General features: G+C 44.2%; 1 protein-coding gene across 5 annotated transcripts in view; it reads left to right on the top strand.

The window, feature by feature from the left end:
* Positions 1–12500, top strand: part of LOC106564864 (nucleosome-remodeling factor subunit BPTF) — a 59313-nt gene that overhangs the window by 8896 nt on the left and 37917 nt on the right. For 4 of the 5 annotated variants that reach the window (XM_014131333.3, XM_014131336.3, XM_014131334.3 and 1 more), the window contains exons 3-7: positions 83–303; positions 9198–9443; positions 9986–10177; positions 11493–11842; positions 12078–12296. In XM_014131333.3, coding sequence (XP_013986808.1) covers positions 83–303; positions 9198–9443; positions 9986–10177; positions 11493–11842; positions 12078–12296 — 1228 coding nt within the window. The remainder of the gene's footprint in view (positions 1–82; positions 304–9197; positions 9444–9985; positions 10178–11492; positions 11843–12077; positions 12297–12500) is intronic. The other variant, XM_014131337.3, reaches the window with a different exon arrangement.

Raw genomic sequence — 12500 nt, forward strand, 5'->3', positions numbered from 1 at the left:
GCCATCTCCCTCTTATCTCACTCCCCTCCTCTTTTTCTCTCCACCCCCTCCACCGGTGTCTCGCTCACTTCCTCCACCCCAGTGAGGAGGACGGCGAGCAGGAGGACAAGACCATCTGGTACTACAGCACCAAGGTGCAGCTGGCTGAGCTGATTGACTGCCTGGACAAGGGCTACTGGGAGGCCCACCTGTACGCCACGCTGGAGGAGATCAGGGACGAGGTGCACACGCACATGGACATCACCGAGGAGCTCACCAACAAGGCCCGCGGCGTCAACAAGTGCTTCCTCACCGCTGCCAACGGTAAGAGATGTGGACACATTCAGATAGATGTAGGTTATGTAGAACAAACATGCCCTATCTGACATGTTGAATAAAGTAGAATAAAAATCTCTATTAATGGCATTTCTGCAACGTTTACCTACTGAACGAGGCGTAGGGTACACACACACACAGGTTTGGGGATTTTTTTTCTTATTTATTCTAGGACTAGTATTGTCATTTACAGTCATTTCAGAAGAAGGTTTTACCAGTTGTTTGCGTAGTTATTTACTATTAAACTACCGGTATTACACACTGACAAGGTGCCTATTGAATGCAGCTCTCTGTACGTTGTTAGATAACTAACCTTACATTCCCCATAGTACACATCCTATTGTTTCCTTCCTTTTGAAGTCTATCATTGTGTTACTATCATTGGATGGGTGAAAGCTTTACATTGAATCTATTGAGACCCCAATGAATTTTGAGCACAGTTTGGTAGGGTAAAGCTGTTATGTATTTGTTTTTACATTATAAAGTAAGTTTAGGCTTTTTCTTCAAATAAGACAGTTTGGTTGTGTGTGTCCTAAAAATGGTGTGTCCTAAATGGCACCCTATTCCCTATGTAGTGCACTACTTTTGACCAGGCCCCATAGGACTCTGGTCAAAAGAAGTGCACTATAAAGTGAATAGGATGCCATTTGGGATGCACACATAGTCAAGAGCGGGTACTTCCAGTAATTAGCGTTTGACTCTGACAAATAAAATCAATGATTGGTTGTTTGGCTGTTGCCCGTCTGAGGGAAAGGAGCACAATTACAGCAATGCCTGCCTCAATGGAATAGATTATCAATCTCTCTGAATTGGGCCACTCTGTCATTTCCATCAGTCATTGGTTTTGCCTCTTGACAATGCTCAGTGGTTTGGAGAGAACTACTAGTCTATTACTCTATTCCCCTTTCAATTCTTCCCCTATGGTGAATGAATGGTGTTAAGTGATGAGCAAACACTTACTCTGACTGTGTCCCAAAATGGCAAATGTAGTGCACTACTTTTGACCGGGTGCCTTTTGGGACGCAGTTCCGCTCTGTCTTTTGTTGATATTCATCATTGGCATCATTTTCTCTGTTCGGTTGGTTCCAACGAGGCTGCAGATTGCCTCCTGCCCACGGCTGCACCTCTAAATGTCTCTGTGTTGGTAATGTGAGGGCGCTGATCTACACGGCAGCGCACACACACACACACACACACACACACACACACACACACACACACACTTACTCAGTTCAGATCCATGGTATTGGGTGTGTGTGTATGGGTTTTACAGTTATGACTCATGCAAGTTGTGTACATTAGCATTTTGTGTGTGTGTGTGCATGTTTGTTAGGAGGGATGTGCACATCATGTAAGGCTCTAGATATAGTAGTCCATATATGGTAGTGTTGTGGGTCATTTTTTTGTTTTTAAAAACAACTAATTCACCATGTCAGTTCCATTATTTTAATTCCAATTTGTTCCGTTTTTTTCTGTGAGCTCAATGTGCACATCGTGCTGCAGTTTCTCTAGAGATAAATCACATCATGCCCGAACTGTCCGATGAAGTAGGGAGTTGTAGTTTCTAACAGGCCAGTGTTCTACATTGTTTAGCGCAGAAAAAATTATAATTAACTACGATGACCATAATCCATTGCACAACTACTTGTCCTGTCTGTTTCTTTTACCGCGTGCTACTGAAGAGAGAAGAAAATGTATGATCTAAGTGATTGATAGTTGGTATTCAGCAGTCATAAAAGTATGCCTTATTTACTTTGAAGAACTACTAAAATAATGATTTTGTCAGTCAGCATAGGTAGCAGTTTTATAGAGATGAGATGATGACTTTGAATTAAATAATAAAGTTGTAATACACAACGACTGAAATATTTAAATAAAGTAATGTGAACAGCTGATGGTTAATAAGTCATTGGCAGTCACTACCATCGTGGGACTTTTATTCATCAACTGTGGCTCAGTTGGTAGAGCATGGTGTTTGCAACGCCAGCATGGTGTTTGCAACGCCAGCATGGTGTGTGCAACGCCAGGGTTGTGGGTTCGATTCCCACGGGGGGCCAGTACAAAAAAAAAAATAATAATAATAAAAGAAAATGTATGAAATGTATGTATTCACTACTGTAAGTCACTCTGGATAAGAGCGTCTGCTAAATGACTCAAATGTAAATGTAAAATGTTTTATTCTGTTGCTGCAGCATTCAACCCACATAGTGCATTTAATGTTTAAAAAAAATAATTGAAAGGAAAAAAAATCATTAAAAAATGTTGATAATCGAACCGACCTCAAAAAGCACTAATGTATGTGACTAGCATACTGCTGTCCCTCTCCCACCAGCCTCTGTCAGATTATCATAGTGGATTTACCACTGCCTTCCCAAAGCAATATCCTAAATATTTCCAAACCCCTCCTATTTGGGTAAGTAGACCTTAATCAGTGGGGCAGTGGCAGGTTGGCTGGCTGGTTGTGTTTGAGTGCCTCTATCTCCTCCTGTGCTGGCTTGGCCTGGCTGTAGGCTCTGGGGGCTGTGGCACTGCTCCAGCAGGCTTCACTGGGAGGAGGTCCAAGATAGCAGGACTGAATGCCTCTGAGGCAGAGAGAGAGGGTAAGGGGGAGAGCGAGAGATGGTCGGATAGAGAAGCAACAGTCATTGGTGGGGTGAAGTTGAGGAACAGTGGAAGAATATGGAGGCAAAAGGTCAAGAAAGGGGAGGAAAGAGATGGAGAAAGAATGACGGAGATAGAGGAGAGAGAAAGGTGACAGAAAGAAAGCGAGGGAGATGGAAGACGAGGAGGGACATGGCTGTGCTGGGTGTCCTCCTGTCTTCTATACGTAGCCAAGTTAGCCAAGACAGTCCAGCTGAGCCAAAGGTCCCTGGCTCTGAGAGTGTGAGGAGCTCCATTGTCTAACACCAGAGAGCCTGCCAATGACTCCTCCTCTGCCCAGTCTGTCTCCCTCTCCATCTATCTCTTTTTATCCTGCTTGCTCTCTTTCTCTCTGCCCCTCTTTCTCTCATCTCTCATTCTCCCTCGATCTCTCTTGCTCGCTCGCTCTCTCTCTCTCTCTCTCTCTCTCTCCCTCCTTCCTCCCTCTCGCCCTCCCCCAGTTAAGTGAATACTACTCAGTCATGTTGAAGGTCCGTAGGAACCATTACAGCCATTCCATGACATAACTTTACTCTCTAGTCCCAGTTTGGCTGGGCTCCAAACAGTTTCCTCCTCTCCATCATGACAACTGATCTGATGAAAGAACAAATGGGATGGTTGAATGTGATAGGGTGTTAAGGCTATCCGATCCTTTTACCTATCAGTGGTCTCGAGGTGACGACAATAATAGGAAGCTGTTGTAACAGCTATTAGGCTATGTATGCTATTGCTGAGGCTTTTTAGATTGGGACTTGTATCTGTAGCCTAGTCCTAGATCTGTTTATGTTTGACATGGCAATGACCGTAGGACTTTGTTAGAGACTATAAACAGATCTGGGACCAGGCTTTTGTAACTGCAATTGTGATGGACTCGGACACAGACTGAGATCAAGTTCTCTGTTGGTGTGCCTCCCGTTGAGAATGAATGGTTTGAAATCTCACCAGTGAGTCTACTTACGACCGGCTCCTGCACTGTGGAAATCACATTATGTCTGAAAGAGCACTTTCTCTCTCACATGCACATAGACAAACACACCACACACACCCACACGCCATAAGACACTGGCATTGGGAGAGCGATCCCAGACTGGCCCCCCTAGGAAGACACTTTAGGCTGCTGTCAAGGCTTCTCCACCACCCACACATACACGCTGTCCAGTGACAAATGACAGAGGAAGTAGGTTATCATTGATGCCTGAAACAACCCGTTTTTCTTTGTCACCATTCCAACCTTCCCCCTCAAAATATTAAATAACCTGCTTCATCACAGAGTACGACTTAAATTTCTTCCTGCCATAGAGTGGAAGTCACACATTAATACAGGCTAATTTCTTTGTTTTACCGCATTGGGCAGTTGTATAAGCCGTGACAATTTCTCACTATGCGGCTATCATTTCAGATAAGTCTCATTTTGAGGCGGTGTTCAATTCAAAGCACAGCTGGGTGCTAATGTGCTCATTCCCAGACAGACTACATGGCCATTCCTATAGTATAACCCAGAGAAAAGCACAGTCGGTAGCAAGCTTTCAAGCATAGGTTTGAATGTTTGATTTAGAGGTCGACCGATTAATTGGAATGGCCGATTTAATTAGGGCCGATTTCAAGTTTTCATAACAATCGGTAATCTGCATTTTTGGACACCGATTATGGCCAATTACATTGCACTCCACGAGTAGACTGCATGGCAGGCTGACTACCTGTTACGTGAGTGCAGCAAGGAGCCAAGGTAAGTTGCTAGCTAGCATTAAACTTATCTTATAAAAACAAACAATCTTAACATAATCACTAGTTAACTACACATAGTTGATGATATTACTAGTTTATGTAGCTTGTCCTGCATTGCGTATAATCGATGCGGTGCCTGTTAATTTATCATCAAATCAAAGCCTACTTTGCAAAACGAGTGATGATTTAACAAGCGCATTCGCAAAAAAAAGCACTGTCGTTGCACCAATGTGTACCTAACCATAAACATCAATGCCTTTCTTAAAATCAATACACAAGTATATATTTTTAAACCTGCATATTTAGTTAATATTGCCTGCTAACATGAATTTCTTTTAACTACGGAAATTGTGTCACTTCTCTTGCGTTCTGTGCAACAGAGTCAGGGTATATTAAGCAGTTTGGGCTGCCTTGCTCTTTGCGAACTGTGTGAAGACCATTTCTTCCTAATAAAGACCATTATTAATTTGCCAGAATTGTACATAATTACGACATAACATTGAAGGTTGTGCAATGTAACAGCAATATTTAGACTTAGGGATGCCACCCGTTAGATAAAATACGGAACGGTTCCGTATTTCACAGAAAGAATAAACGTTTTCTTTTCGAAATGATAGTTTCCGGATTTGACCATATTAATGACCTAAGGCTCGTATTACTGTGTGTTTATTATATTATAATTAAGTCTATGATTTGGTATTTGATAGAGCAGTCTGACTGAGCGGTGGTAGGCAGCAGCAGGTTCGTAAGCATTCATTCAAACAGCACTTTCCTGCATTTGCCAGCAGCTCTTCGCTGTGCTTCAAGCATTGCGCTGTTTATGACTTCGAGCCTATGAACTCCCGAGATTAGGCTGGCAGTACTAAAGTGCCTATAAGAACATCCAATAGTCAAAGGTATATGAAATACAAATGGTATAGAGATAAATAGTCCTATAATAACTACAACCTAAAACTTCTTACCTGGGAATATTGAAGACTCATGTTAAAAGGATCCACCAGCTTTCATATGTTCTCATGTTCTGAGCAAGGAACTTAAACGTTAGCTTCTTTACATGGCAAATATTGCACTTTTACTTTGTTCTCCAACACTTTGTTTTTGCATTATTTAAACCAAATTGAACCAATGTTCAACCAATGTTTCATTATTTATTTAAGACTAAATTGATTTTATTGATGTATTATATTAAGTTAAAATAAAAGTGTTAATTCGGTATTGTTGTAATTGTCATTATATATATATAATATATATATGTAACCGTATATATATATATATATATATATACGGTTCCGTATTTCACAAACACATCGAGTTTATATATAATAAACTCGCTGTGTTTGGAGGAGGAATGCTGCCTATGACCCCAAGAACACCATCCCCACCGTCAAACATGGAGGTGGAAACATTATGCTTTGGGGGTGTTTTTCTGCTAAGGGGACAGGACAACTTCACCGCATCAAAGGGACAATGGACGGGGCCATGTACCGTCAAATCTTGGGTGAGAACCTCCTTCCCTCAGCCAGGGCATTGAAAATGGGTCGTGGATGGGTATTCCAGCATGACAATGACCCAAAACACACGGCCAAGGCAACAAAGGAGTGGCTCAAGAAGAAGCACATTAAGGTCCTGGAGTGGCCTAGCCAGTCTCCAGACCTTCATCCCATAGAAAATCTGTGGAGGGAGCTGAAGATTCGAGTTGCCAAATGTCAGCCTCAACTGTAATGACTTGTAGAAGATTTGCAAAGAGGAGTGGGACAAAATCCCTCCTGAGATGTGTGCAAACCTGGTGGCCAACTACAAGAAACGTCTGACCTCTGTGATTGCCAACAAGTGTTTTGCCACCAAGTACGAAGTCATGTTTTGCAGAGGGGTCAAATACTTATTTCCCTCATTAAAATGCAAGTAATTTTATAACATTTTTGACATGCGTTTTCTGGATTTTTTTGTTGTTATTCTGTCTCTCACTGTTCAAATAAACCTACCATTAAAATTATAGACTGATCATTTCTTTGTCAGTGGGCAAACGTACAAAATCAGCAGGGGATCAAATACTTTTTTCCCTCACTGTGTGTGTGTGTGTGTGTGTGTGTGTGTGTGTGTGTGTGTGTGTGTGTGTGTGTGTGTGTGTGTGTGTGTGTGTGTGTGTGTGTGTGTGTGTGTGTGTGTGTGTGTGTGTGTGTGTGTGTGTGTGTGTGTGTGTGTGTGTGTGTGTGTGTGTATGTGTATGTATATATATATGTGTGTATGTATATATATATATATATATATATATATATATATGTCTATATATATATATATGTGTATGTATGTGTATGTATGTATATATATGTGTATGTATGTGTATATATATGTGTACTGCTAAAAAAAAATAAAGGTAACACTTAAACAACACAATGTAACTCCAAGTCAATCACAGTTCTGTGAAATCAAACTGTCCACTTAGGAAGCAACACTGATTGACAATAAATTTCACATGCTGTTGTGCAAATGGAATAGACAACAGGTGGAAATTATAGGCAATTAGCAAGACACCCCCAATAAAGGAGTGGTTCTGCAGGTGGGGACCACAGACCACTTCTCAGTTTCTATGCTTCCTGGCTGATGTTTTGGTCACTTTTGAATGCTGGCGGTGCTTTCACTCTAGTGGTAGCATGCGACGGAGTCTACAACCCACACAAGTGGCTCAGGTAGTGCAGCTCATCCAGGATGGCACATCAATGCGAGCTGTGGCAAGAAGGTTTGCTATGTCTGTCAGCGTAGTGTCCAAAGCATGGAGGCGCTACCAGGAGACAGGCCAGTACATCAGGAGACGTGGAGGAGGCCGTAGGAGGGCAACAACCCAGCAGCAGGACCGCTACCTCCGCCTTTGTGCAAGGAGGAGCAGGAGAAGCACTGCCAGAGCCCTGCAAAATGACCTCCAGCAGGCCACAAATTTGCATGTGTCTGCTCAAACGGTCAGAAACAGACTCCATGAGGGCCCGACGTCCACAGGTGGGGGTTGTGCTTACAGCCCAACACCGTGCAGGATGTTTGGCATTTGCCAGAGAACACCAAGATTGGCAAATTCGCCACTGGCGCCCTGTGCTCTTCACAGATGAAAGCAGGTTCACACTGAGCACATGTGACAGACGTGACAGAGTCTGGAGACGCCGTGGAGAACGTTCTGCTGCCTGCAACATCCTCCAGCATGACCGGTTTGGCGGTGGGTCAGTCATGGTGTGGGGAGGCATTTCTTTGGGGGGCCGCACAGCCCTCCATGTGCTCGCCAGAGGTAGCCTGACTGCCATTAGGTACCGAGATGAGATCCTCAGACCCCTTGTGAGACCATATGCTGGTGCGGTTGGCCCTGGGTTCCTCCTAATGCAAGACAATGCTAGACCTCATGTGGCTGGAGTGTGTCAGCAGTTCCTGCAAGAGGAAGGCATTGATGCTATGGACTGGCCCGCCCGTTCCCCAGACCTGAATCCAATTGAGCTCATCTGGGACATCATGTCTCGCTCCATCCAACAACGCCACGTTGCACCACAGACTGTCCAGGAGTTGGCGGATGCTTTAGTCCAGGTCTGGGAGGAGATCCCTCAGGAGACCATCTGCCACCTCATCAGGAGCATGCCCAGGCGTTGTAGGGAGGTCATACAGGCACGTGGAGGCCACACACGCTACTGAGCCTCATTTTGACTTGTTTTAAGGACATTACATCAAAGTTGGATCAGCCTGTAGTGTGGTTTTCCACTTTAATTTTGAGTGTGACTCCAAATCCAGACCTCCATGGGTTGATAAATTGGATTTCCATTGATTATTTTTGTGTGATTTTGTTGTCAGCACATTCAACTATGTAAAGAAAAAAGTATTTTTTAAGATTATTTCTTTCATTCAGATCTAGGATGTGTTGTTTAAGTGTTCCCTTTATTTTTTTGAGCAGTGCGTGTGTATATATATAGAAAAATCGGCTGATTTAATCGGTATTGGTTTTTTTTGGTCCTCCAATAATCGGTACCAGCTTTGAAAAATCATAATCGGTCGACCTCTAGTTTGATTGCACCGTGGTCAAATCATAAGACGTATCGATTTTAGCATTCTCTGTCAGTGTGGGATGAAGCTATAGCGAATGCATAGGCTGACTGGCTCTACTCACCATCACTTGCTGGCGAGAATACGAACAATGCTTTGAGTTATAACTGTTTTATAGGCTAGTCAATAAAACAGTAGTTTATGCTCAGACCGTATGAGACCGTCAAGGTGTAGCTCAGGGGTGCGTAACGCAGCGCCTTGATTTCTGCTGTCCTGCTGGTTTCAAATTCTACCTGACTGACCACCATTCTCTAATCACTCAGATTTGATTGTGTTGTCCTTGATAGTGTTTAGTCTATATACTGCTAGTTGTTTGATATTTTTGGCTGAACGTTTTAAAGATTTTTAGTTTTCCCACAATTAAACATTTAGACATACATAATATGTATTTTAATTATCTAATCAATTAAATGTATCAATCAATCTGTGTCCTCTCCCTTCTCCAGAGGAGATCCTGGACCGGTTGAGGGCCAAGCAGGAGGAGGAGCTGGAGGAGGTGAAGCGCCGGGCGGCCGAGGAGAGGGAGAAGGCAGAGGCGCAGAAAACTCTCCGGAAGGAGGATGAGACGGAGGGGGGAGAGCCCAAGGAGAAGACTGATGACCTCGAGAAGAAGGGAGACGAGGAGGGAGCAGGGGAGGGTAAGGCTGAGAAGGACAATGACCAGGCCACCAAGGAGGGGACCACCATTACAGGTAAGAGACACACACACACCATCTAACTACAGCTACTGCTACATCGTGGTTCTACAGGCTCTACGGCCTGTTTGATATTACTGTGTCTTGATAAAGAGCGACGAAGGCCTAATTAATTATTGATCTGTTTCCCACAGCGCTCTTCTCTTTCTGAGCCAATTAGAAATCCCTTGTGTTGCTTGTCAACACATCGGAGACCACTTTGTCATCTTAAAACAATGCCTTCAGCAATACTGCTGATAACCCCTCTGTAATAAGCATACTCACACCAAGTTTTACTCAATGCCTGCTAGTCTTATTACAATACTGCATCTTCTATATATACACGCTGGAAGTGCTTGTTGTGCATATTCCACACAGTCTGATACATACACTTTGACCAATTCTGTTTGAAATGTGTAATTTTTATTGGCAGCCATCTTGGCACCAAAAGTTCCAAGATAATTACATTCTAGCGAGAATGCACATTTGAATGGAGTTAGAATGTTTTCAACATGTAGCATAGTTTGCCAAATTCTGAATATCTGCGACTGTGATTGTAGCTGAGCTGGCTCCCTCTACTGGTGAGGGCGCCATCCCTGAGGGGAGTAAGCCTGATCTTCTGGCTCCACAACCCACCCTCCCCGCAACAGAGGCCCCCAGCCCTGCTGTGGGGGGGCAAGACCTCCCTACCGGGGCCCGAGAGCCTGGGGGCGAGGCCCTAACCAACATGGAGGAAATGCAGGAGGCTGAAGGTACCAAGGGGGTGGTGTCACTGTGAACTTTGAACCCCATTCATCAACCCCCTCCATTAACTTCCTGTGTTTGGGTTGTTCCTCCCCTCACATCCCGCCTTCCCCTTGTCGGACCGCTCTACCATTGGTCGCTGTCTGCCTTGCATCCCTCATTTCATTGGCTGTCAAGCACCTCAATAATTTATCCCGCAAACAGTAGGATTTTTCATCCCTTTCGAACACCTGATTTTCAGCCTCGCTATAGAACACTTGTCGCAACTCTGCTGAATACCTGCTTTTATTTCATTCCAAAATAACGCTTAAAGCTAATTGCTTTGATATGCAATCAGACTGAATAGCTTGGCATGAATCACAATGACTTTCAGGCATAGCATTTGATTCTGAGCCTTACAGGCGCTATTAACCAGTCAGCAGAAGTGCATCACTTCTGGCTTGCCGGCTTGTTATCATTATCATCAGTGTGCCCACTGTTGGATGCTTTCTCTTAGAGAACATGTCTCATTGTGAAGTTTAACCATCATGGCTGCCATGATTCAATATCCATCTTCATGCGTTGCATTTAAAAAAAGAGCTTCACCTTTACTGTACTACTGGTGTAAAACAAAGTGTGTTGGGTTTGGCCATATGTTGCATTCCTGTCATGTTGACACTGTACCCTCAATCTTTCATTGGATTGGTGTCTTATCTGTTGACATCCTTATTCACCTCTGGGTAGACTTTGACCTTAGGCTCAGATCTACAATCAGCCTTACCCCTCCCTCACCATTTTTGAAGGGAAACTCAGAACTGACCTTGGATCAATGTCTGGGGGCAATGTCATCCTACTCTCCCATGCTCATCCCCTAAAGGGGTGATTGGTCATGCCTTTAATGCATGGGTCCAGATCATTACTATGTGTAAAAGGCTGTGTGTGGGCACGACAGGAATGACACGCATGCTGCTTCATGACACTAGAGGGAGCTATTTCATGTCATTTGAACTTTGAAGGGACTGTCTGTTGGGTCTTCTCTTGAGAAGTCCACATCCCAGGCAAACAAAAATATGTTGATTTGATTACATGCCACAATCCAAAATGAATGAAAAGGGTAGGCATCGTATAATTTCCTAATTCCCTGGTGCTTATTCGTTCGTTTGGGTCGAGGCATATAGCTAGATCTACATACATGATTGCGTGGGATGTGGACTCATCTTGACATATGACTAACTTTGATGTTGGGAAAATATGTGTCAAACTTTGCTTTTGCGGTATAACATCCCTTTAAAGCATGATTTTAAATAGTGACTTACGTTGTGATTTTTTTTTTGTGGTTGGCAGAGAAGGCAGGTTCTGAGTCTAGCTCTCCCAGGGGAGAGGGGGTCCCCAGCCTGAGCCAGCCCCCTCAGCCCGGTGGTGAAGAGAACAGCAACAGCAGCACCATTGCCAGGGAGGCCCCCAGGGTCCCGGAGGAGCCCGACCTGGCCGACAGGTCCTCTCAGTCCTCTATCAACAGCCAGGACGACCAGGGGGTGAACGGCGAGGCCGGTGGCAAGCGGTCGGCAGTCACTCCGGGCGGCCGCATGGTGACCCGCCTGCGTAACCCGGAGAGTAAGCTGAGTCAGCTGAAGAGCAAGAAGGTGGAGGAAGCCGTTCACGAGGCCAACAAGGGCTACAAGGAGGGCAAAGAGGTGATCACTATTCATCTACAAATAATACTGATTAGCCGTTGGATTCCTAGCTATCCTTGGGTTGTTGCCCGGTGTACCAAACTTTGTTTGAGATGACCTTATATTTTTTGTAATCGTGGGCCAAAATTTTTTTCTTCTAAGAATATCATGCATTTATTTCAAGTGTCGCTCGTCTGTTATCGAAATATAATATATTTGATTTACCTTTGATTTGACCCCCCTCTCCTCACTCCAGGTGCTGGTGGTGACCCCGGCGGGCGACGTGTCGCGCCTCAGCACGCGCAGCCTAACAAGTAAGGAGGTGGTGATGAAGGGCACGCTCAGCCACTTCTTCAAGCTGGGCCAGGAGGGAAAGTACCGCGTCTACCACAATCAATACAGCGGAAATACTCTGGCCCTCAACAAGCCCCAGCACCGTGAGGACCTGGACAAGCGGCGACACCTCTCGCACAAGGTAAACTTTAAGATAAAACTTATTTTAAGATAACTTTAGCTTGCACACACCTGAAGGAGTCAACAGAAACTTGAACAGATAAACACTTGCGATAAGTTTTAAGTTCAACTGTTTAAAGGGATACTTTGAGATTTTGGCAATGAAGCCCTTTATCTACTTCCCTAGAGTCTGATGAACTCGGGGATACCTTTTATGCCTCTGCGT

This window comes from Salmo salar, chromosome 12, assembly GCF_965601325.2.
Source record: "Salmo salar chromosome 12, fSalSal1, whole genome shotgun sequence".
NCBI classification, from domain to species: Eukaryota; Metazoa; Chordata; class Actinopteri; order Salmoniformes; family Salmonidae; genus Salmo; species Salmo salar.